This window comes from Pongo abelii, chromosome 3 (assembly GCF_028885655.2).
Source record: "Pongo abelii isolate AG06213 chromosome 3, NHGRI_mPonAbe1-v2.0_pri, whole genome shotgun sequence".
NCBI lineage: Eukaryota > Metazoa > Chordata > Mammalia > Primates > Hominidae > Pongo > Pongo abelii.
The window spans coordinates 61,831,184-61,856,964 of record NC_071988.2 but is presented as its reverse complement, the minus strand read 5'-3'; the positions used below and the strand labels follow the sequence as shown (position 1 = coordinate 61,856,964).

The 25,781-nt window shown below is 44.5% G+C and overlaps 1 protein-coding gene, 1 non-coding gene and 1 pseudogene across 9 annotated transcripts in view; all 3 read right to left on the bottom strand.

The window, feature by feature from the left end:
• LOC103889357 (putative uncharacterized protein FLJ46235) overlaps positions 1–25,781 on the bottom strand; it is a 381,099-nt pseudogene that overhangs the window by 12,840 nt on the left and 342,478 nt on the right.
• LOC129058781 (uncharacterized) overlaps positions 4–25,781 on the bottom strand; it is a 58,968-nt gene continuing 33,190 nt past the window's right edge. Inside the window, exons 3-6 of one of the 8 annotated variants that reach the window (XM_054553456.1) lie at positions 23,468–23,682; positions 22,518–22,583; positions 11,254–11,340; positions 4–1,807 (exon numbers count right to left, since the gene is read on the bottom strand). In XM_054553456.1, the coding sequence (XP_054409431.1) occupies positions 1,596–1,807; positions 11,254–11,340; positions 22,518–22,583; positions 23,468–23,682 (580 nt within the window). In that variant the 3' untranslated portion in view covers positions 4–1,595. The other 7 variants (XM_054553457.1, XR_008524160.2, XR_008524161.2 and 4 more) reach the window with 7 other exon arrangements.
• LOC129059245 (U6 spliceosomal RNA) lies at positions 13,421–13,524 on the bottom strand. The gene has a single exon (XR_008525005.1). It is a non-coding gene; the product is annotated as a U6 spliceosomal RNA (small nuclear RNA).

The window sequence follows — 25,781 nt, the reverse complement described above, 5'->3', positions numbered from 1 at the left end:
GTGACAGTGCGAGACCCGGTATCAAAAAGAAAAAATGTATATATATGTAAATTTAATATAAAAAGTATTAATTTTGGCCAGGCACAATGGCTCATGCCTGTAATCCCAGCACTTTGGGAGGCCAAGGCAGACAGATCACCTGAGGTCAGGAGTTCGAGACCAGCCTGACCAGCATGGAGCAACCCCATCTCTACTAAAAATACAAAATTAGCTGGGCATGGTGGCACATGCCTGTAATCCCAACTACTTGGGAGGCCGAGGCAGGAGAATCGCTTGAACCAGGCAGGTGGAGGTTGCGCTGAGCCAAGATAGCGCCATTGCACTCCAGCCTGGGCAACAAGAGTGAAACTCCATCTTGAAGAAAAGAAAAGGTATTAATTTTTACAGAGGATCAGCACAATGAGGGACACACTAGCACAAAGTAAAGACAACTCTAGAGAATACAGAACTATCAGAGGCCAGGCATTGTGGCTCATGCCTGTAATCCCAGCAATTTGGGAAGCCTAGGCAGGAGGATCACTTGAGGCCAGGAGTTGGAGACCAATCAGCACAAAATAGTGAGACTCTGTGTCTACCAAAAAAAAGAAACATTAGCCAGGTGTGGTGGTGGTGCACACCCGTAGTTCCAGCTACTTGGGAGTCTGGGGTGGGAGAACCCCTTAAGCCTGGAAGTCTGCACTACAATGAGCCAAGATTGTGCCACTGCACTCCAGCCTGGGTGACAGAGTGAGACTCTGTCTCAGAAAGAAAAAAGAAAAGAAAGTGTTAATCCCCCTGTGAGAATCTCCTCTTCTCCTGCCCTCTCTGGAACCTCACTTGTCAGTTCTTCCTCCCACTTTCCTGTATCTTTAACCTATCCCCCACTTTTAGCTCCTTCCCATCATCATTTAAATTACTCAAACTTCTTCTGTTTAAAAAACCTCTCCCTAAACTCAGTGAGAGGTCTCCTGCACACCCACTGAGCCATCTGCTCTCCCTGGTGCCTTCTCTACAGCAGCCTGAGCCATGTCTCTAATCCATGAATCTCATCATGTTACTCCCCCATTTACATCACTTCTCCTTGCCTCAGGGATTAAGTCCAAACTCCTTAACAGCCCCTGCTCTGCCCTGCCTTGCAAGGCAGCCTCACTGCTTGCCCCTCTCCATTTCATCTGCTATGGAGTCCAACTGAGCCTCATCTGCCCCTTCAATGCAAACTCTTTCTCCTCTGGGAGTCTCTGAAGTGGGTGATATCCTCTGCTTATAATATGTTTCCCCTTAAACCTCTACTCTCTTCCTAGCTAGCTTTGACTCCTCTGTCACTTGTCCGCTTTGGCATCACCTCCTCATGGAAGACTTCTTTGACTCCCCAGATTCTCAGGAGCATGACAGGTGAGGTGCTCCTCCCAAGAATGGATGGAGATTAGGGAGTGTGTGTTATTCATGCTTAATTCACCAGTGCTTAGCTGAGTACCTGGCATAAAATAGTTACTGTGGTGGCCAAAGTAATAACCCCCACCCCCACCAATTGCTCATGTCCTATGTTACACAGCACAATTACATAGAAAGGTGGAATTAAGAGTGCAGATAAAATTAATGTTGCTCGTCAGCTGACCTTAAAACAAGATTATCCTGGAGTATCTAGGAGAGCCCATGTAATTACACGCATTCTTTAAAACTGGAAGAGGGAGGCAGAAGGTTAAGAACCAGAGACGGTGGGCACAATGGCTCATGCCTGTAATACCAATACTTTGGGAGGCCAGGTCAGGAAAATCCCTTGAGTGTAGGAGTTCAAGGTCAGCCGTGGCAACATACTGAGGCCCCATCTCTACAAAAAAATAAAAACGAAATTCACTGAGTGTCACGATGCTTGCCTGTAGTCCCAGCTACTGGGAAGGCTGACATGGTAGGACTGCTTGAGCCTGGGAGTTTGAGGCTACAATGAGCCATGATTGGACCACTGAACTCCATCCTGAGTGACAGGGCAAGGTCCTGTTTTGAAAGAAAAAAAGGACATTGGAATCAGGGTCCTCTCCATCCTGAGGTGCCTACAAGGCATCTCTCTCTGCAAACGAGTAAACATCACCCTCCAACTCCTTACAGAGTGGAGCAGCAGGAAAACTCCTTCACCTCATTTCTGTGCTGCTTGGGAGGCCTGGACAGCCCAATAACAAGCTCCTTGCTGATGAAGCAATCAGGAAATGGCTCGAGTTGAGCTAAGGAGAATTTGGATCCTTCTTTTAGTTCTCAATAGGCAGGGTAGGGGCCAGGCATGGTGGTTCATACCTGTAATCTTTGCACTGTGGGAGGCCAAGGTGAGAGGATTGCTTGAGGCCAGGAGCTCAAGACCAGCCTGGGCAACATAGCAAGACCTGGGTGGCATACACCTGTGGTCCCTACTACTTGGTAGGATGAGGAGGGAGGATCAATCACTTGATCCCAGGAGTTTCAGGCTGCAGTGAGCCACGATCACACTACTGCACTTCAGCCTGGGTGACAGAGCCAGACCATATCACGAAAAGTTAGAAAGAAAAAAACAAGAGAGAGGGAGAGAGACTATACACAGGCACCACCACATTTGGCTAATTTTTAAATATTCTGTAGAGACAAGGTCTTGCTAGGTTGCCCAGGCTAGTCTAAAACTCCTGGCATCAGGTTGGGCATGGTGGCTCATGCTTGTAATCCCAGCACTTTGGGAGGCTGAGGCAGGCAAATCACCTGAAGTCTGGAGTTCAAGACCAGCCTGGCCAACATGGTGAAACTCTGACTCTATCAAAAATACAGAAATTAGCTGGGCAGTAGTGGCATGTACCTGTAGTCTCAGCTACTCGGGAGGCTGAGGCAGGAGAATCACTTGAACCTGGGAGGCGGAGGTTGCAGTGGACCCCATCACTGCACTCCACCCTGGGTGACAGAGCGAGACTCTGTCAAAAACAACAACAACAACAACAACAAAAACTCCTGGCATCAAGACATCTTCCTGTCAGCCTCCCAATGCCCTGGGATTATACTGTTTCCTATAATTGAAGACACTTTTTCTCATACTGCTTTAAGGTATAAAGGAAAAAAAAAAAACACAGATAATGGCAAATGTTGGTGAAGGCCGGGCATGGTGGCAGCCTGTAATTCCAGAACTTGGGGAGGCTGAGGTGGGCAGATCACTTGAGACCAGGAGTATGAGATCAGCCTGGGCAACATGGTAAAATCCCATCACTACAGAAAAAAATATAAAAATTAGCCAGGCATGGTGGCGTACACCTGCAATTTTCAGCAACTCAGGAGGCTGAGATGAGAGAATCACTTGTGCCTGGGAGGTCAAGGCTGCAGTGAACTGTGATGGCATCATTGCACTGCAGTCTCAGAGACAGAGCAAACCCCTATCTAGAAAAAAAAAAAAAAAATGTCAGTGAAGATGTGGAGGAATTGGAACCCACATATATTACTGGTGGGAACATAAAATCGTGTAACCATTTTGTTTGGGTATTTCTTTTCTTGTCATTTTAATTGGATTTTTTAAAAATCAACACAGGGTTTCACTATCTTGCCCAGGCTGGTCTTGAATTCATGGGCTCAAGCCATCCTCCTAGCTGAGCCTCCTGAGTAGCTGGGATTACAGGTGTGAGCCATTGCACCCAACTGGTGTAGCCACTTTAGAAAACAGTCTGGCAGTTTCTCAAAAGGCTAAATGTACAGTCATCCTATAATGCAACAATTTCACTCCTAGGCATAAATCCCAGAAAAATAAAAATATATGTCCACACAAAAACTGGTACAACAATCTTCATAGCAGCATTATTCATAATGACCAATACATGGAATACATGGAAACAACCCAAATATCCACCAACTGATGAACAGATAAACAAAATGCAGTGTGTCTCTACCATGGAATACTGCCATAGAAGGAATGAAATATGGATACACACTATGACATACAGGAACTTTGAAAACACTGTGCTAAGAGGGAAAAAAAGCCACAAAAGATCACATATTGTACAATTCTATTTGTCCAGATTAGGCAAATCTATAGTGACAAAAAAATTAATCAATGGTTGCCTAAGGCTGGGGGCAAAGGTAGGTGGGGAGAGTAGGAGGTAGTGGCTAAGGGGTATGGATTTCTCTACAGGGTAATGAAAGCTTCTAAAAGTGACTGTGGTGATCGATGCACAGCTCTGTGAATATTCTAAAACCTACTGAATTGCAGATTTCAATAAATAAAGTGAATGGTATGTGAATCATATTTTAATAAAGCTATTATTTAAAATAATGATAATGGGGGCTGGGCACAGGTGGTCATGACTGCCTGTAATCCCAGCACTTTGGGAGGCTGAGGCAGGAGGATCACTTGAGGTCAGGAGTTTTGAGCCCAGTCTGAGCAACCTGGCAAGATCCCGTCTCTATGATAAAAAACGAAAACATTAGCTGGACATGGTGGCACATGTCTGTAGTCCCAGCTACTTGGGAGACTGAAGTGAGAAAACTGCTTGAGCCCAGGAGTTTGAGGCTACAGTGAACCATGATCATGTCACTGTACTGTAGCCTGAGCAACAGAGCAAGACCCTGTCTCTGAAAAGGAAAGAAAACAAATGCAAGTTTTTATCACTTTGTGAGTGTAGCCAAGTTGGAGGAGAAATAGACAATAGTAAAAGAGCACTGAATAACGAGGGTGAGTGGCTGGTTAGGCTCAGTTGCTAGCTAAATGGCTTCTAAAAAATTCATTAATAAAGTTACAGCTCTGGGGACAGTCATGTAGTCAAAGAATAAATGCTAAATTCATTACAAATGCCCATGGTCCTTCTTTACATGCCTTCTAGTGAAAAATTCCTAAGTGCCTAAATAGCAAGTCTGCAATGATAGCAGCTGTTTATTAAAGACTACAAAAAAGAAATGGAGGCCAGGCGTGGTTGCTCACATCTGTACTCCTTGCATTTTGGGAGGCTGAGGCAGGCAGATTGCCTGAGGTCAGGAGCTCCAGAGGAGCCTGGCCAACATGGTGAAACCCCATCACTACTAAAAATACAAAAATTAGCTGGGTGTGGTGACGGGTGCCTGTAATCCCAGCTACTCGGGAGGCTGAGGCAGGAAAATTGCTTGAACCCAGAAAGTGAAGGTTGCAGTGAGCCAAAATCGTACCATTGCACTCCAGCCTGGGTGACAAGAGAAAGACTCTATCTTAAAAAAAAAAAAAGAAAAAAAAGAAATGGCATCTTCTTCAAGAATTACATTGTGTTTCATGATAAGCTCTAATTTTGCATTTGTTTAAGTATTGATGAGATTTAGCCAATATGACACCCAACTTGGATAAAATGCAAACAACACAATTTCATTTTCTCATTAACAAAACTAATTAGGTAGTCTAATATCAACTCTGATCTTATTAAAAACTGATCAGATTTTAAAAATTATGGAATTATGGAGCCAATAAGATGTTACAACCTGTTCCAAGGGGAATTCCAAAATCCACACATATCTGAGACCATCAAGTATGATGAAATATATTTGATTACTATATTGAAAAATAAACTGATTACAAAGCCGACAATTGGACAGGGGTCTCCTCATCCACAGCCACACAAACCCGATCATGCAGCTACGTGGTTACAAGGCCTACATAGCCTAGAAGGGACTGGTCTGACTTGAGATTTCATGTGTATTTGTATTTTGAGACAGGGTCCCACTCTGTCACCCAGGATGGAGTGCAGTTGTATAATCATAGCTCACTGCAACCTTGACCAACTGGGCTCAAGAGATGTTCCTGCCTCAGCTGCCCCCATACCTGGGAATACAGGCAAGTACCACCATGTCAGGCATTTTTTTTCATTTTTGTAGAGAGAGAAGTCTTGCTATGTTGCCCAAGCTGGCCTCAAACTCCTAGAATCAAGAGATCTGCCCATCTCAGCCACATGAGTAACTGGGGCCATAGGTACATACCATCATGTCTGGCTATATTTATTTTTTTAAATTTATTTATTTATTTATTTTTTTTTTTAGAGAGGAGGTCTTGCTATGTTGCCCAGGCTGCTCTCAAACTCATGGCCTTAAAACATACTCCCATCTCTGCCTCTCAAACTGTTGGAACTATAGGTGTGAGCCACTGCACCTGGCCCGACTTGAGATTTCTTTTATCTAGCATCCTTTACTTGGTAGGATTGGGAAAGGCAGTAGTGTTTTTTAAAATTACTTAATAATTCAATTAGAATCAAACTCAACCTTGACCACTACCTTCTCTCACAGCTCACATCCAGTCCATCAGGAAATCCTACTGACTGACTTCAACATGTATCCATGCTCTGACCATCTCTCACCACCACCGTGAACCCGGGCAGGATCACTATCATCTCCCACCGGGATGTTGCCACAGCTTGGCCCCCACGCTTCTACCCAAATCTTCCCATAGTCTTTCTCAACTTGGCAGCCAGGTCGTGCTTTTAAATCAGGAGACAGACCATGTCGCCTCTCTGCTCAGAAGCCCTCGGTGGTTCCCATTTTAGTCAGAGTAAAAGCCAAAGCCCCAGCAATAGCATCCCAGGGCTTACACAATCTGTACCAATCCCAGCCCAGTAACTCCCTGGCCTCCTTGCTGACTTTGCTCCCTCTATCTCTTTGCTCCACTGGCCTCCTTCCAGAGCCTCAGACACACCAGAGAGTTTCCTCCTTTATCCAACAGGATAAAGACCCTGTTGACTCAGCCTACAATGCTCTTCCCTCAGCACCTTGGCCAGCTCCATCACCTGCTTCAAACTTTTGCTCAATATTCACTTATGAGGCCAACCCTGACCACTCTACTTAACATTGTCATCTGTCCCCATTCCCACCATGCTCATTTCTTTCTTTCTTTTTGAAACAAGGTCTTGCTTTATTGCCCAGGCTGGAGTACATTGGTGCAATCACAGCTCACAGCAACTTCAACCTCCCAGGCTTAAACAATCCTCCCGCCTCAGCCTCCCTAGGAACTGAGACTACAGCTGCATGCCAGAACACCTGGCTTTTTTTTTTTTTTTTTTTGAGATGGAGTTTCGGTCGCCCAGGCTGAAGTGTAAGGGTGCGATGTCGGCTCACTGCAAGGTCTGCCTTTTGGGTTCAAGTGATTCTCTGCCTCAGCCTCCTGAGTAGCTGGGATTACAGGCACCCACCACCACACCTGGCTAATGTTTGTATTTTTAGTAGAGATGGGGTTTCACCATCTTGGCTAGGCCGGTCTTGAACTTCTGACCTTGTGATCCACCCTCCTCGGCCTCCCAAACTGCTGGGATTACAAATGTGAGCCACTGAGCCTGGCCTTTTAAAAACATTTTTTTTAGATATGAGGTCTCATTACGTTGCCCAGGCTGGTCTTAAGCTCCTGGACTTAAGCGATCCTCCTACCTCAGCCTCCTAAAATTCTGGGATTACAGGCGTCAGCAACTGTAACATGAGGTCCCAGCTTCACGTTCATTTTTGGTTGTTGCTACAACAAAGTACCCTACATTTAGTGGCTTCAAACACCACAAATCTACCATCTTACAGTTCTGGGGGCCAGAAGCCCAACTAGGTCTATTAAGGCTAAAGTCAAGGTGTCAGAGGGGCTGCATTCCTTCTGGGGGAGGCTCTAGACAGAATGTGCTCCTTTGCCTTTTCCAGCTTCTAGAAGCCACCCCCATTCCTTGACTTACCTCGTGACTCCATATTCAAGGCCACAAGTACAGCATCTTCAAATCTCCCTCTCTGACCTCTTCTTCCATTACCACATCACTTTCTCTAATTCTGACTCTCCTACCTCCTTCTCTTATAAAGATCCTTGTGATTGGTAGGTATGGGGGCTCCCATCTGTAATCCCAACATTTTGGGAGGCCAAAGAGGAAGGATTGCTTGAGGCCAAGAGTTAGAGATCAGCCTGGGGAAAATAGGAAGACCCTGTCTTTACAAAATTAAAATTAAAATCAGCTGGACATGGTGATGCACGCCTGTAGTTCCAGCTAATGGAGAGGCTAAGGTGGGAGGATTGCTTTAGCCTAGGAGGTCAAGGCTGCAGTGAGCTATGATCACATCACTGCACTCCAGCCTCAGTGGCAGAGTGAGACTCTGTCTCAAATATAAGAAAAGAAATATACATTTGGTCTCTGCCCCTGGTTCCTGGCACAGAGCTTCCAAAGCTCTTAAAAAGCCCTTTGTGACAGAGGTAATAGGAGCATTTTCTGTTTTGATATTTAGTCTTAGTCCCAGGTTCCTGACACAAGGGCCTCTAAGGTCTTTCAGATCTGCAGCATGGTAAGAATGCATGTGGGATGCTGTTGAGCTAACAGGGTGGCTGCAAGCTCCTAGACTGCTTCAGGAGGAGGGCTAGCGGCCAGAGAAAGCAACCGCTTTTTTTTAAATGGAGTTTGGCTCTTGTAGCCCAAGCTGGAGTGCAATGGCACAATCTCAGCTCACTGCAACCTCCACCTCCCGGGTTCAAGCAATTCTCCTGCCTCGGCCTCCCGAGTAGCTGGAATTATAGGGATGTGCCACAACTTCTAGCTAATTGTTGTTATTTTTAGTAGAAACGGGGTTTCACCATGTTGGTCAGGCTGGTCTCAAACTCCTGACCTCAAGTGGTCCATGTGCCTCAGCCTTCCAAACTGCTAGGATTACAGGAGTGAGCCACCGCACCTGGCCCCAACCACATTTTTTGAGGCTTGGAGCTTTCAGCCTCACCTGCTGAACTCCAGGAGGCAAAAATTGACTTAACTACCAATGGCCAATGATTTTATCAATCATGCCCCATAAAAACCCAAACAGCAGGGTTTGGAGAGCTTCTGTGTTGCTAAACACAAGGAGGTCCTGGGAGGGTAGTGTGCCCAACAGAGAGCATGGAAGCTCTGTGCCCCTCCCCACTTACCTTGTCCTGTGCATCTCTTTCATTGGCTGTTCCTGAGATGGAGCCATTACATTGGGCCAGTAATAGAAAATAAGGTGGCCAGATGCGCTGGCTCATGCCTGTAATCCCAGCACTTTGGGAGGCAGAGGTGGGTGGAATCACTTGAGCCTAGGAATTTGAGACCACCCTGGGCAACATAAGAAGACCCCATCTATACAAAAAATAAAAGAAATTAGCCAGATGTGGTGGTGGGAACCCTATAATTCCAGCTACGTGAGAGGCTGAAGCAGGAGAATCACTTGAGCCCTGGAGGTTGAGGCTTCAATGAGCTATGATTGCACCACTGCACACCAGCCTGGACAACAGAGCGAGGCCCTGTCTCTTAAAAAGAAAAGAAAAAAACCTGTTTTTCTAAGTTCTGTGAGTTGTTCTAGTAAATAATTAAACTCAAGAAGAAGGTCATGGGAAACCCTGATTTCTAACTGGTTGGTCAAAATACAGGTGACAACCTAGGACTTGCAACTGGCATCTGAAGTGAGGGTGGTCTTGTGGGACTGAGCCCCTAACCTGTGGGTTCTGCGCTAACTCTAGGTAGTGTCAGAATGCAATTGCGGGATACGCGGTTGGTATCCAGAGAGCTGGCGAATTGGTGTAGAAACTCCGCACATACATTTGGTCAGAAGTCTGTGAGTAGAGAGAAACGTGTTGCAGGAAGTCAGGGACCCCGAATGGAGGGACCTGCTGAAGCCACGGATGAAGAACATAAATTGTGAAGATTTCATGGACACTTATTAGTTCCCCAAATTAATAATTCCATAATCTCTTACGCCTGTCTTTACTGCAATCTCTGAAGTTAAATTGTGAAGATTTCATGGACACTTATCACTTCCCCAATCAATACCCTTGTGATTTCCTATGCCTGTCTTTACTTTAATCTCTTAATCCGGTCATCTTTGTAAGCTGAGGATGAATGTCCCCGCAGGACCCTGTGATAATTGCATTAACTGCACAAGTTGTTTAAACAATATGAAACCTGGGCACCTTGAAAAAAGAACAGGATAACAGCAATTTCAGGGAACAAGGGAGATAACCTTAAACTCTGGCTGCCTGTGGGCCGGGTGGAACAGAGCCATATTTCTCTTCTTTCAAAAGCAAATAGGAGAAATATTGCTGAATTCTTTTTCTCAGGAAAGAACATCCCTGAGAAAGAGAATGCATCTCTAAGGGGAGGCCTCTGAAATGGCCGCTTTGGGGACGGCTGTCTTTTACAGTCATAGATAAGGGGTGAAATAAGCCCCGGGCTCATGTGGCGCTCCCAGACTTATCAAGTTGAGGAAATTCCCGCCTAATAAATTTTGGTCAGATGGGTTGTCTGCTCTCAAACCCTTTCTCCTGATAAGATGTTATCAATGACAATGAGTGCTCGAAACTTGCTTAGCGATTTTAATTTTGCCCCGGTCCTGTGGTCCTGTGATCTTGCCCTGCCTCCATTTGCCTTGTGATATTTTATTACCTTGTGAAGCATGTGATCTCTGTGACCCACACCCTATTCATACACTCCCTCCCCTTTTGAAAATCACTAATAGAATCTTGTTGGTTTTGCGGCTTGGGGGGCATGACGGAACCTGCCGACATGTGATGTCTCCCCTGGACACCCAGCTTTAAAATTTCTCTCTTTTGTACTCTTTCCCTTTATTTCTCAGACCGGCTGACACTCAGGGAAAATAGAAAAGAACCTACATGAAATATCAGGGGTGAATTTCCCCCGATATCACATGGGCTCTTCTCTCACCTGTCTACCTGCTTAACTGCATAGGAGAGGCAATGGATGGTGCTCATGAACAAGGCAAGCATTAAAGTCAGACCAGACTAACATTTGACTCAGTCTTAATATTCAGGTGAGCTTGGGCAAATCGCTCATTAACCCCAAGTCTTCATCATTTTGTGCATATAATGGGGATAACTGTGGCACCCACCTGTTTTTGTGAGAATCAATGAAATATTATGCTTGATGTTATTGTGATCATGATACTATCTGACAAGGGCAGTGATGCATGATAACATCAAAAAATTAGAAACTGTAATGAGGTCTCTTGAGCAAAATTCCATACAAGCAAATGACCGTCTCTCCAAAGCATTCCTGCCACACTTAATTCACCATTCCCTGAACAAAATGTGCCATCTTCACTGTTCAGGTCTGTATAGTGCTGGTTTCCCTGCCTGGGCAGCTCACTCCATCCCAGCCCAGCCCAATCCCCATCCCTCCACCTCCCCCTTCCCTCCCCACTCTCATACAACTCTTCCTCATCTTACAGGACTTGGCTTCAATGTCACCTTAACTGGAAGCTTCTCTCCCTCTCCAGAAGAGATTCCCATTGCACTTGATGCATGCACTATTATTTGATCATTTTTGAGTTACAGTCCAAGTCTTTTTGTACCTGAATAACATGTTGCCCAGTCAGTCTCTCTTCCTGGATTCAGAAGTCTTTCATGGTAGGTCCAGCTAGAAGTGACAAAAAGACATTCTAAAAAAAAAAAAAAAAAAAGAGGGATGACACAGACAGACATCAGCACTTAAAAGTTTTAAATGGTATGTGGAAAACAAAATTTAAGGGCTTCTAGGAGAAACGTAGGAGGGAAGGTGTTACTGGGAAATATGATAGAAGATTAATTTTTATTTTATTTTATTTTTAGAGAAAGGGTCTTGCTCTATCACCTAGGCTGGACTGCAGTGGTGCAATCACAGTTAACTGCAGCCTCAACCTGCAGGGCTTGAGCAATATTCCCATCTAATTTTTATTTTGTTTAAGAAATGCAGTCTTGCTCTTAGCAAAGCTAAAGTGCAATGGTGTGATCATAGCTTACTGCAGCCTCAACCTTCTAGACTCAAGTGATCCTCCAGTCTTAGCCTCCCCAGTAGCTGGGACTACAGGTGTGCACTGCAACATGTAGCTCATTTTTATTTTTTTTAATTTTTAGTAGAGACAAAGTGTCGCTATGTTGACCAGGTTGGTGGTGATCTCCCACACTCAGGCAGTTCTCTCACCTCAGCCTTCCAAAGTGCTTGGATTACAGGTATGAGCTGCCACACCCGGCTGAGGGGGTTAATTTTTAATTATATAAAGAGCTCAAAGCAAATATTAGAAGGAGCCTAAATGCCTCCAGCAGTTGACTGGTACTGGTAAATTGTGATACATCCATATAATAAAATATTATGCAACCATGAAAAGGATTAAGATAGATCAATAGGTATTGGCACAAATGTCCACGAAATATGAAAAGGTGAAGTGATGTTCAATCACCATGTACATATCTTGAAGGATATGGCCCATTTTCTCAATAGCAATTACTTCCTGAGATAAGATTATGGGTCTAAAGAGTGAAGGAAATTTTTCACTTATTTAAAAGTATTTACTATTTTTATAATTTAATAAAAGATTAAACAGATCATTGAATTAGTAAAAGACAAAGTAACTCTATAAATAAATGGAAAAGACACAGATACCCCAGGCATTGGTGGCTCATGCTTATAATACCAGTACTTTGGGAGGGGGTGGTGGGGGGGATTGCTTGAGGCCAGGAGTTCCAGACCAGCCTAAGAAACAAAGCAAGACCTCGTCTCTAGTAAAAATAAAAAAATAAAAATAATTGGCCAGGCATAGTGGCATGTACCTATAGTCCCAACTACTGAGGTGGAAGGATCACCTGAGCCTAGGAGGTCAAGGCTGCAGTGAGTTGAGACTGTGCCACTACACTCAGGCCTAGGAGACAGAGCGAGACTTCATCTCAAAAAAAAAAGGACAATAAAGAAATAAAGCTAATAAGCTAACATAAGGAAAGATAAAATATGTGACAAATAGGCTGGGCGCATGGCTCACAGCTGTAATCAAGCACTTTGGGAGGCCGAGGCAGGTAGATCACGAGGTCAGGAGTTCGAGACCAGCCTGATCAACATGGTGAAACCCCATTTCTACTAAAAATACAAAAATTAGCTGGGCATGGTGGCATGTGCCTGTAATCCCAGCTACTCAGGAGGCTGAGGCAGGAGAATCACTTGAACCTGGGAGGCAGAGGTTGCAGTGAGCCGAGATCACACCACTGCACTCCAGCCTGGTCGACAGAACGAGACTGCGTCTCAAAAAAAAAAAAAATGGGTGACAAAGTAAAAGTAATAATATGAGGTCTTTCATTTATCACACAGAAAATAACTTGTTAAATTATAATACCTGTGTGGGCGAAGGTGCAGTGAAATTGCCATTTTCTTGTAGTATTAGTGGTGTTTAAAATGTACATAAGCCTTCCAGGATAAAGCTTGGAAATTTTTTTTAAATCATACAGACAGTGACTCATTATACTGCCTCCTCCAACTCCTGGCCTCAAGCAATCCTCCCACCTCAGCCTCCCAAAGTGCTGGAATTACAGGCTGACAGCCACCATGCCTGAAAGCTTTGCAATTTACATCAAGGGTAATGAGAATGCTCATGCCCTGTGACTCACAGTAATCTCACTTCTGGAAATTTCATCTTTGGATGTAATTCAACCTAAACAAAAGGTCATATGCACAAACACAGTGAAAATCTGGGAGTAATTTTTTTTCTTTTTTTAAAAAACATGGAATGCTTCACAAATTTGCATGTCATTCTTTCACAGAGGCCATGCCAATCTCTCTACTGTTCCAACTTAAGTATGTGTGCTACTGAGGCAAGCATGAGTAATTTAAGATAGAGTGGTTAAGTGAAATAAGGAAGAATTATGGAGAATTTAAAAATCTATGCTATTTATAGGCACCTAGTAACAGCTCAGTAAATATTAGCTGCTATTATTATTTTTATGGTAATTTCACTCAATTAAAAATTGTCATTAAAAATTACCATTGTCATGGAACATAATGTCTCCTACAGTATAATTGTAAAAACAGATACAATTAGTCCCTTGGTATATGGGGGGATTAGTTCCAGCTCTCCCATTTCTGTGTATACCAAAATCCATGCATACTCAAGTTTTCGAAGTCAGTCCTGTGGAATCCACATATAACACAAATGGGAAAATTAGTGAGGTGTGGTGACAAGCACCTGTAGTCCCAGCTACTTGTGAGGCTGAGGCAGGAGGATTGCTTGAGCCCAGGAGGTTGAGGCTGCAGTGAGCCATAATTGCACCACCGCACTCCAGTCTGGGCAACAGAGTGAGACAGAAGGTTGACTTTTTAATAGAAGTTTTCTGTTCACTTGAAGATATGGTCAGGATTGTGGCATATGAAAATTCTTCATAAAATAACTATCTAACTCAATTAATGCTGGAATTGGGAACAGCAGAAGTGTCATCTCAGAGCTACTCACAATGAAAGGTGATGTCTGGGGCTCAGGTGTGTTGAGGTCCCCATGCCTGGACTATGGGTGCTGAGTGGGATTTACTTGTTCATCATTTTCTATATTCCAGCACTGGGAAACTAGGGTTTATCCATCTTGATAAGATGTCATTTAAATTCCACTTCACAAGAACGACAAATGGAAGAAAGGTCATGAAACCACAGGACAGTACTTGTTCTCAAGGGAATCTTCAGCTTAGGTGGCTCTGCAAAAGAGAAATTACATTGTTGAAAAATCGTTGCAGGTCAGGTGAGGTGGCTCATACCTATAATCCCAGCCCACTGGGAGACTAAGGCAGGAGGATCCCGTGAGGCCAGGAGTTCAAGACCAGCCTGAGCAACACAGTGAAACCTCATCTCTACAAAAAATTAGAAAATGAACTGGGTGCGGTAAAACATTCGTATAGTCCCAGCTACTCTGGAGGCTGAAATAGGAGGATCGCTTGAGCCCAGGAAGTGGAAGCTGCAGTGAGCTCTGATCTCACCACTGCACTCCAGCCTGGGTGACACAGTGAGACCCTGTCTCAAGACAGACACACAAACACACACACACACACACACACACACACACACACACACACACCCCTAATCTCAGTCTGTCCAGCCTTGACTAATCAAAGGGGCCTTCTGGGTTACAGAAGACGTATGCTCTTTTGTAGGACAGGGAGAAACCAGCAAGCTTGTTCACAGACTTTTCCTCATCCTCTGCTTAGTTTTCCAAGAACCCTCACAGTGGAAATGAAGTCTCTGGGAAAACGACCTAAATCTTTGGGTTACCAGGGGAGAAATATGCCTCCTTTGTCAATTAATAAATGGAACACCTGCCTTAAGATCCAGGGAGTTCTGCTAGAATGAATCACTCCCTAAGACCCTGACCTATGCATGGAACATGAAAAACTGAAGTTTAACTGGGCACGGTGGATCGCACCCATAATCCCAACACTTTGGGAGGCTGAGGCAGGTGGATCACCTGAGGTCAAAAGTTCTAGACCAGCCTGGCCGACATGGTGAAACCCCATCTCTACTAAAAATACAAAAATTAGTTGAGCATGGTGGTGGACGCCTGTAATCCCAGCTACTCGGGAGGCTGAGGCAGGAAAATCGCTTGAACCTGGAAGGCGGAGGTTGCAGTTACTTCTAGAAGAATTTCCATTAGCCCTTTGAAATCCTTCAACATTCATGAAGGCCAAAGGGTTTTCACCTAATTTAATCTGATGGGTATGTGACCAAAGTCTTTCTAGGGAATACAGACTCCCAAACCGTTCAGCTGGGAAGTGAGGAGAGAATTTATTACTCAAAATCAAAGGGAAATGAAAAGAGGACAACATAGAATTGTCACTATTCTTTCTTGGCGGGGAATGGATTCCAGAGTCATTCTGTGACCTTTACATGACCTCCTTATTGGCATCTAAAAGCTTCCAGTGTAGGATGCAGCCAGCTAGGTTCTCTTCTAATGTAATAAAATTTGCTTCAGCAAATCTTATGCAGAGCCATCTCCAGGCTCCAGAAATAATAGGCTATAAATTACTGGATCTCCCATTTGATATAATGAAGTATAAGCACGGTCCTGAATGACTCTTCTACATACTACTCTGGGTGGCTTGAAGTGAATTTGATACAAGAACTGGAGCGAGCGCAAAGCAGAGCTAGATCTAGGATTAATGTGCTTGGGCCCAGCTCTTCACTACTCACATATGAGTCCAGTTCCAGAACCCAAGTAGAGGGTGGGGAAACAAGGCTCCTGACTTTTTTCCCTAATGTCTGCATCTCTTTCACATTTCTTATCTCCTTGCAAAGAAACTAAACAGGCTCAACTGAAATAACTAAATGATTAAACCCTATACAGAGAATCTCCAAAGACTGACAAAACATCATTCAAGACTGTTACACAGACAACCTTGAGGATGACTTGATGTACCAATACCATATTTGGGAACATTCCAAATTCCCATCAAGGATCTGCCTATATCAACACAGGAGCCAAGGACCAACCATTCAAATGGGCCCTGCTGCCAAGCCTTTTTTTTTTTTTTTTTTACAATGCCATCTCTTCATGTTGTTCCATTTAACAAAACTGCAGCCCTTCATCTATCCTTAAGTCCCTTGGCCAATGGTACAGAGCCAGAGTATGCTACTCCCTAGCAGGAAATCAACAGGATGACCTACTAAATACCATTCAGAAGATGCTAAGACCCATGAATTGCAACAAGAAAGAAAAGACGGAGAATTAGTCAGATAGGTACATGCTGTGCCAAAAATGCACTACAGCCCCCACCCAATTCTGCCTAATCCTAGCTGGGCTGACACCAACCTGATGAGACAGGCCTATAAGATCTCAAACTAAAACAGAAACTCCTGAACTGGGTTCTTTCGAACCCAGGAAGCAGCAGTAAATCATTAAAGAACAGATAAGTTCTTAAGGTGAGGGAGAGTTTCAGATAAATGGAATGCTGGTAGAACACAGGGCCCAAAGGAGCAAAAGTTAACCTAAGCCCAGGTAGAACCTTGTTTACTAGAGTATTAGGCATGGGTTGGGGCAACTATTCTAACCAGAGAAACTGGCTTCAGTGAGGGCAAGTTGGCAATCCAAGGTATAGCATGCATAGGGCTGGCAAAATTCAGGGTGACTGAAGCAAAAGCTTCAGAACCAGAAAGACCACATCTGGGGGTAGAGCACAAAACTCTCAAGAGATGAATCTTTGTAAGAGTGAGGCAGAACTATATAGCAGTTTTAGGAGACCTGCTGGTGCCCAGCAAGAGCTCCAAACGGGCTATATGCAGGGATGCAGGCTGTAGTGTCAGGAGAGGAGGTTCACAAAAGTCATTCAGTCCAAGACCTCAAACTGTGTTCTCTACTAAAAGGAATCAAGGTTCCCTAGAGAAACGGCTGACTCCATGTATGGTGCAGTATATTGATCCTGGAACATCTTTTTTGCCAGAAAGCAAGGAAGCCATCAAAGTCCAACAGGATCACATCAAAAAGACATGAAAGTCAACTTGAAGAGATAATTATTAACCTAGATGAGACAATGTAAGCATCCAAAACAATAAAGACTGCAATGGCCTGAAATACATCAAATGCAAACAATAATCTATGAGTTCATAATGGTATTCAGAAAAAAAACTACTGGTCATTAGAGGGAAGGTTACTAGGTCACTAACTCACTACTCTGAAAAGTGACTTAAGATGAGAGGTAGGGTGGAGAATTAGCCATTTATTCAGTTTTTCCTGTACAAACATAAATTTTTAGGGAGATTGAAGCAGATGAAACAAATCTGGAAAAATGGAGGTAACTGCTTAATCTGCGGGTTGAGTGCATGGAGGTTCAACATATTTCTTTTGTGTGTATTTGAACCCCCTACAAAAAAAGCACATGATAGAATGTGAGCCAAGCAGCTTAGGGTTTAGGCAAGGCTTCTGCCTACAAGAGACACTAGGATATGAGGGGTAGTTTTAGCCCTGATGGGCTGAGCCAACTGGAGGTATATACGGAGGTGCTAAATTGCAGTGGTATCATGTTGCCCAGCACTTGATCAAATCCTAGATCCTAGGTCTCCTTGGTAGCATGCTTCCTAGGTAGTGGATCTGAGGCTATCTATAGAACTTCCTTTGCCGTCATAATTCGCTCAGAAACTGCAAAAGTGCTTGCTCTTGAAAATGGAGTCTGTCTTTGTCCATTTCATGCTTCTATAAAAGAATACCACAGACTGCATAATTTATAAAAAGGAAAAAAGGAAGGAAGGAGGGAAGGAGGGAAGGAAAGGAAGGAAGAGAAAGAAGGAAAGGAAGGAAGGGAAAGAGGGAAAGAGGGAAGGAGGAAGTGAGGGAAGGAGGGAGGGAGAGAGAGAGGGAGGGAGGGGAAGGGAAGAAAAGGGAGGAGAAGGGAAAGGAGGAAGAAAAGGAAAGGAAAGGAAAGGAATAAATTTTATTTCTTAACAGTTCTGGATGTTAGAAAGTCCAAGGTTGAGGGGCCTGCATCTGGTAAGGGTCTTCTTGCTGCATCATCCCACTACAGAAGGCAGAAGGAAAAGAGAGCGCAAGAAAGCAAGAGGGTAAAAGGGGCTGAATTCTGTTTTATAATGTGCCCACTCTGTGATTCCTAATCTATTACTACAATAACAACATTAACTCATTCATAAAGGCTATTTTATTAGGCCCCACACCCCAACTGTTGCATTGAGGATTGAGTTTCCAGCACATAAACTTTGGGGGACACATTTAAACCATAGCAGAGCACTTAATTCAACCAAGAGGAGCTGGGAAAATCAAAGGCATGAGAAAGACAGCAAAAGCTAGCAGACAGAAATGCACAGGTTAAGGGAAAAAGTCACAATGAATCCTGTAGTGCAGGCTACTTTATCAAAAGCACCTAAAAAAGATCTCATTAACTCCCCCAGCTCACCTCCAACCACATCTAAAGAGCCACACACAGCACCACCAAAGACAGCACAATGAGAACAGCATTTTCCTCAACAGACAAGCTGGGAGTATCTAGACACCTGACCTCTATAGCTCCAGAACAGCCCTAAAACAGCTCCTCCCTAACCACCACTCAAGTCACCAGCTTGGAAAGTATTCAGAAAACCCAAATCCTGACACACCACTATGAAACAACTTAAAACAGCAAAGAACAACCCATTTAAACAGCAATGCCAGCTGCTGGGAAAAAAAGGAACAATAAGTAGAGGAGAAACAGACCTCTTGTGGTCCACCAAGACCCAGTCTCTCAGCTTCAGCACTTTCAAATGCAGAATCCATACCCCTTTGGGGCCTGTGGAGCTCCACAAGGCATGTCGTCCTCAAAGATAAATGAGCAGGCAAGCTGGCTAGAAAACCACTAAGGGTATTATTCTTTAAAGAATCTTTATAGGGTCAAAGAGGAATGGGTCTTAACTGGCTATGTGAACTCCCCACAGATTCTGAGGATGATGTCAGTATCCCTTTCCAGATGTGCTTAACACTTTGCAGTCACTTGTATTCCTGCCACCGAGTGCCAGTGCTTTGCTAATTTGAACTGATTCCAGCTCATGCTGACCCCAGCTCCCTGGATGTTACCATTAGCCAAGACTGTCACCCATACTGTACCCTTTCAAAGAGTCCTAAAAACAGCTCTTCACCTACTCTTCCAAGACAAGTAAAAATGTCTGCCAAAGAAATGGGGAAAAAAGATTCAGAGAGTGAAAACAATTAAAATACTAACAAGAGAGCAAAAAGCAAAGGGGGAGGAGAAACTAGGAAAATCATATATGGGCTCACATCTATTTCCAAAGCTGGGCTAATGTCCTTTTGCTTGTGTCTGAATAAGGCACCAATTTTAAGCTGCTAATGAAACAAAAAGAAAAAGAGAAAGAAGCAGGCCCAGGCCGGGCGTGGTGGCTCATGCCTGTAATCCCAGCTACTTAGGAGGCCGAGGCAGGGAGAATTGCTTGAACCCAGGAGGTGAGCTTGCCATGAGCTGAGATCATACCACTGCACTCCAGCGTGGGCGACAGAACAAAACTTCAACTTACCAAAAAAAAAAAAAAAAAAAGAAAAACCAACAACAAAAAAAAACAGCTAGCAGGTGACATTTGCTACGGGGAGACTACAGATATGATCTTGCTGCAATCCTTCGATTTTAGTAAATCTAAACAGTGTGAATCCATTCTGTTTCATCCCCACTCCACTCCAGAGCCAAAACAAGAAAATCAATTATATTTCTATTTCTTTAAAAACATATCTAACTAAATCATCTAATTAAAAGATAATATACATGGTTCCATACTCTAAAAGAAATCTTATGTCCTGCATATCATGGACATTTGATGAATGCTTATTCAGTTGACTGGTGTAGACTTCAATAATAACCTGTTCAATGCATTATGCCAGATGAATCTTGCATCTCAAAAGTAGAACAAATATTGTTCTTTCAGTTTTGTCTACCCATAAATGCAATATCTACTAATAAAAAGAAAATGAGTTCATTGTTCTAGAGAGTATGAGAATTTTGACAACATGAATTCTCCTGTCCTAGGACATAATTAATACTTTGAGGCATACTATTTCATGTGGAAGCTACCATTAAATCAATGTTAAGTGTTAATTACGTCACATAATCTTCTAATCTGACTTAAGACTGAAGATGTACCTCACAAAGCTGATTTATCAAGTTGTAAATCTTCACCTGTTGAATTCATAAGTTCATGTCTGAAAGGTGAGAATACTTAATATTCACTAGGCAATATTCAGCAAAGTAATATCCACTAATACATATTTAATATTTCATCATGAACTGTGGGTGTGAAGAGAAAAGACAGGCTGGGCACAGTGGCTCACACCTGTAATCCCAGCAGTTTGGGAGGCCGAGGCAGGCAGATCATTAGGTTGGGAGTTCGAGACCAGCCTGGCCAACATGGTAAAACCCCATCTGTACTAAAAATACAATAATTAGCTGGGCATGGTGGCAGGCACCTCTAATCCCAGCTACTCGCGAGGCTGAGGCAGGAGAATTGCCTGAACCCAGGAGGTGGAGGTTGCAGAAACCACGATCACGCCACTGCATTCCAGCCTGGACAAAAGAGCAAGATTCTGTCTCAATCAATTAATCAATAAAAATATAAGGAGGAAGCATTTACTGTGTATGTATATGTCTGGTATTATGTGAAGCACTTTACTATCTTATGAAATCTTCAGGACAGATCTTCAGTTCTCATGACCACAAAAGAGGATACTAAAGCTCAGACAGGACAGGAGACATGGCCAGCCTGTGTCCCCAGGGCCTATGGTCTTACCACTAGGTTACAGTGTTTCCAGGTGTCACATGTTGTGAGATTTTTGTTTTAAAATGAACCAAAAAAAAAACCAAAGGCGAAAAAGGCATAAGCTATTAAAAAGTGGGAGAAACACTAAGAGAACCTTAAGCATGTAACTAAAAATATTATGGAAATGTTATTGAATTCATTAGCAAATTTAATGCTAGGTTTTCATTGAGGAGTAGGTTATATTACTCATGATGAAGAAAAATGTTCATTTTAAGTATATTAACGTAAATACCATCAATATGGTTTATCATGTTTAAATGTCCACTTAAAGCAATTCAGTTAAAATTCTGCATATCATACAATTTTATAGTTTGCTAGTAGGTTACAAGTAGTCATCCAAATAAAAACATCATGTGTTTTCCACTGGTTGTTGCTCTTTTTAGGTGAGCATTTGATGTATACCAACAGAGAGGATAATAACAAATCGCTAATTTCTTTCATCATTATATAAAGGTGGCTTCAGCATAGAATAGTATAAGGGCAATGATGAATTTGAAATCTAACATCAATTCAGTGATGCATTAAGATAAAGTAGAGACAACAGGGGCATCTTGGTGAGTACTGAACATTTTATTTATTTATTTATTTTGAGACGGAGTTTTGCTCTTTTTGCCCAGGCTAGAGTGCAATGGTGCAACCTCGGCTCACCGCAACCTCTGCCTCCTGGGTTCAAGTGATTCTCCTGCCTTGGCCTTCCGAATAGCTGGGATTACAGACATGCACCACCACGCTCGTCTAATTTTGTATTTTCAGTAGAGACGGGGTTTCTCCATGTTGGTCAGGCTAGCCTCGAACTCCTGACCTAGATATCTGCCTGCCTTGGCCTCCCAAAGTACTGGGATTACAGGTGTGAGCCACTGCACCCAGATGAATTCCAAATTTAACAAAGCAGACTAAGAGAAACAATTCATTTAAAAAAAAAAAAACATTTGGCCAGGCATGGCGGCTCACACCTGTAATCCCAGAACTTTGGGAGGCTGAGGTGAGTGGATCAGGAGGTCAGCAGTTCAAGACCAGCCTAGCCAAGATCATGAAACCCTGTCTCTACTAAAAATACAAAAATCAGCCAGGCGTGGTGGCTGGCGCCTGTAATCCCAGCTGCTCGGGAGGCTGAGGCAGAGAACTGCTTGAACCTGGGAGGTGGAGGTTGCAGTGAGCCGAGATCGTGCCACTGCACTCCAGCCTGGGCGACAGAGTGAGGCTCCGTCTCAAAAAAAATGAATAAATAATTCAATGAAATCCCTAAGATCCAGGGCTTTGCAATAAATATGTAAATAAATTTCCAATCTCCATACTGAAAGTTTAAAAGAAATGCTAACTAATAATTAAAGAAATACAACTTTTCCCCAGCTTTGCAGCAATCTAGAAACAAAGTGTGTAGACACTACAAACCACCTTACAAGGAGAAACGTGTAAGGATGGCATGACTCGCCGGCAGCCCTGGGCTTGTCCATGGTACCCCCATGATGAACAGTAACTCCGTTGTGCAAATGCCCATGAACATAAGATTACAGGACTTTTCCAGTTTAGACATACCATATTTTCTTTCAGACAATTCTTGAATTTGTTTACGTAGATCAGCAATACGATTATTCCATTTCTCTGAAAATCAAGCAAAAGTTGATTCTCAATAATGCGTCCCTATGTCAGAGCAGCACTAACATATAATGACTTATTTCATATATTTTACATTCTAACAGTCCATGTCATTTTACTGCTTTTAAAAAAAAAATTTCCCTTTTTTGGTGGTTCTTAGAATTGATTTAATGGGAGACTATTAGAGAAGCTGAAAAGCAGGAGGGCAGAAAAGTTCAATCAAATTAAACACAACAACAGGGAGGTCACAATGAGGAGGTCTCCAGAGGTCTTTTAGCAAACTTCCTAAAACATGTGTCAGCTGTGTGAAATAAGACTTTACAGCAGCCAGGTGCAGTGGTGCAGGCCTGTAATCCCAACACTTTGGCAGCAGAGGCAGGCGGATCGCTTTGAGCTCAGGGCAACATAGCCAAAACCCCCCCTCCCTAGCCCGACCCCCACCCCGTCCCTACCAAAAATACAAAACAGCAGGGCATGGTGGCGGGCGCCTGTAGTCCCAGCTACTCAGGAGGCTGAGGCAGGAGAATCACTTGAACCCAGGAGGCAGACATTGCAGTGAGCCAAGACCACGCCACTGCCAGCCTGGATGACAGAGCAAGACTCCACCTCAAAAAAACAAAAACAAAAACACAAGGTTAAGTGGGACCCCAGACCTTACAGATACAAGTTTAAGAGGGACCCCTAAGCAAAAAATGCCAACCCTTTTTCTCCCAATCACTGAAACACCAGGAGGGTGTAACAGTTTTGCAGCCTAGCTGTAGCAGGCTGATGCCCCCAAGATGCCCATATCCTAATCCCGGGAACTGGTGAACATGACCTTATATGGCAAAATGGGCTTTGCAGATATAATGAAGTTAAGGGTCTTTGGCTTTTGGGGTTGATGTACTCACCCGGATCCTTACAAGAGCAGAGCAGGTGATGGAGAGGGTGGGAGGTGTAGTGACAGAGAAGGAATCTCCAGTCCTTTGAGACGGGCAGCACAAGCTGAGGAGAGCAGGCCACCTCCACGGCCAGGAAACGGATTCTCCCGCAGAGCCTCGGAAGCCACTGAGCCTGCTCCCACTTTGACTCAGCAGGACTTACTGTAGAATTCTGGCCTTCAGACCTGTAAGGGAATACATTTTGGTTGTTTTAAGTCACTAAGTTTGTGGTAATTTTTTGCAGCAGCCACAGGAAACTGGTATTGTAGTGGAGCCTCAAAACCCCCCTGAAGGGGCTGGGCTCAGTGGCTCATGCCTGTCATCCCAGCACTTTGGGAGGCTGAGGTGGGTGATCACTTGAGGTCAGGAGTTCGAGACCAGCCTGGCCAACATGGCGAAATGCCATCTATACAAAAAATACAAAAATTAGCCGGGCATGGTGGCACATGCCTGTAATCTCAGCTACTCAGGAGGTTGAGACAGGAGAACTGTTTGAACCCAGAGGGGCGGAGGTTGCAGTGAACTGAGATTCCACCACTGCACTCCAGCCTGGGTGACAGAGTGACACTCCATCTCGAAAACAAAACAAAGCAAAAAAACCCCACCTGAAGGTTTCCAGGTCTGCCAGCAGTCTCCCACCCAACCCCCAGAAGCAGACATTCCATTGCTGTGGGCCACGGACAGGCAGAAGGAAGTGCCTCCTCATGGCAGAGGCCTACCCAGGAGAAACCCAAGGGAAGGCACTGCCGGAATGGCCCCTCTCTGCCAAGGCCATATTCTTTTCTTTTTTTGAGGCCCAGTTTCACTCTGTCTCCCAGACTGGAGTGCAGGGGCACAATCTTGGCTCACTTCGACCTCTGCCTCCCCAGTTCAAGTGATTCTCCTGCCTCAGCCTCCTGAGTAACTGGGATTACAGGAGTGTAGCATGCCTAGCTAATTTTTGTATTTCTAGTAGAGATGGGGTTTTGCCATGTTGCCTAGGCTTGACTCGAACTCCTTGCCTCAAGTAGTCCACCTGTCTGAGCCCCACAAAGTGCTGGGATTACAGGAGTGAGCCACCGCACCCAGCATTTGCCAAGACCTTTGATGGCAGGCTTTTTCCAGGTGATCAGTCCTTGTCTGGTCTGGCTCTGCCCCGCTCTCCTACTTACCTAGTTGGAATCCCTAGCTACTTTGCAGTAGAGGAGAGTGTGTACCTCAGTCCCAGCTTGGTTCAGATCTGCATTTAACTCATGGAACCTGGCTGCTCCCCAGGTCCTGAAGAAAAAAAGGGTCTCTCTGTGGGTATGATAAAGGATGGGCCTGTCCCCAGGACCCTGTAAGAGGGAAGCCCAATGTCCCACCAGGTTGGCAGGGCTGGGGAAGGGAAAGTGTTATGGTAGCCCCAAGGAATAAAAGAGGCAGCAGAGGGAGGAGGACAGCACTCACATGGAACTCATGCCACTGCCTGAGTGAGGGGAGGGAGGAGTGCATGCCAGTGACATCGGGGGCAGAGAGGCGCAGTTCCAGGGTGGCTTTCCCCCTCACTTCCTGCCATGTTACTCTGATCACCTCCAGGTGAGCCTGCCTACTTTGTGCCCAGGGGCCTGTAGAAAACCACAGCTCCCCATGGTTATGGCCCCAGGAGTGGGGCACAGCAGGGAGGAGTCCTGGACAGAGGAGAGGCAGGGGCAGGAGGGAGTGGGCCTCAAACTCTAGGAGGGGGCCCTTCTCATGGGTCCTGCTTTCTGGCTTCTCCTTCCTTACCCCTGGGCTGATCACTCGGGGTAAAACTGAGACAAAGTTTCTCACCCTCAGGCCCAGGGGGTTTAATTACTGGGCCCTTAGGGAGGTGTGAGCCCCCTGAAAGGATGCAAGGTTTTGTTTTGTTTTGTTTTTTTGAGACAGAGTTTCGCTCCTGTCGCCCAGGCTGGAGTGCAGTGGCGTGATCTCACCACACTATAACCTGCGCCTCCCGGGTTCAAGTGATTCTCCTGCCTCAGCTGCCGGAGTAGCTGGGATTACAGGTGGCTGCCACCACGCCTGGCTAATTTTTTGTATTTTTAGTAGAGACAGGGTTTTGCCATGTTGGGCAGGCTGGTCTTGAACTCCTGACCTCAGGTGATCCGACTGGCTCCACCTCCCAAAGTTCTGGGATTACATGAGCCACTGTGCTTGGCCACGATGAAAGGTTTTGTGTGGAGAGCATGTACATGCCTTTCTGGGAAAACAGTCCACAGCTCTTATTCTCAGCAGGCTTCAGGGTCAAAAAAGGTTAGAACTCTTGCTACACAGCTGTGGAAGC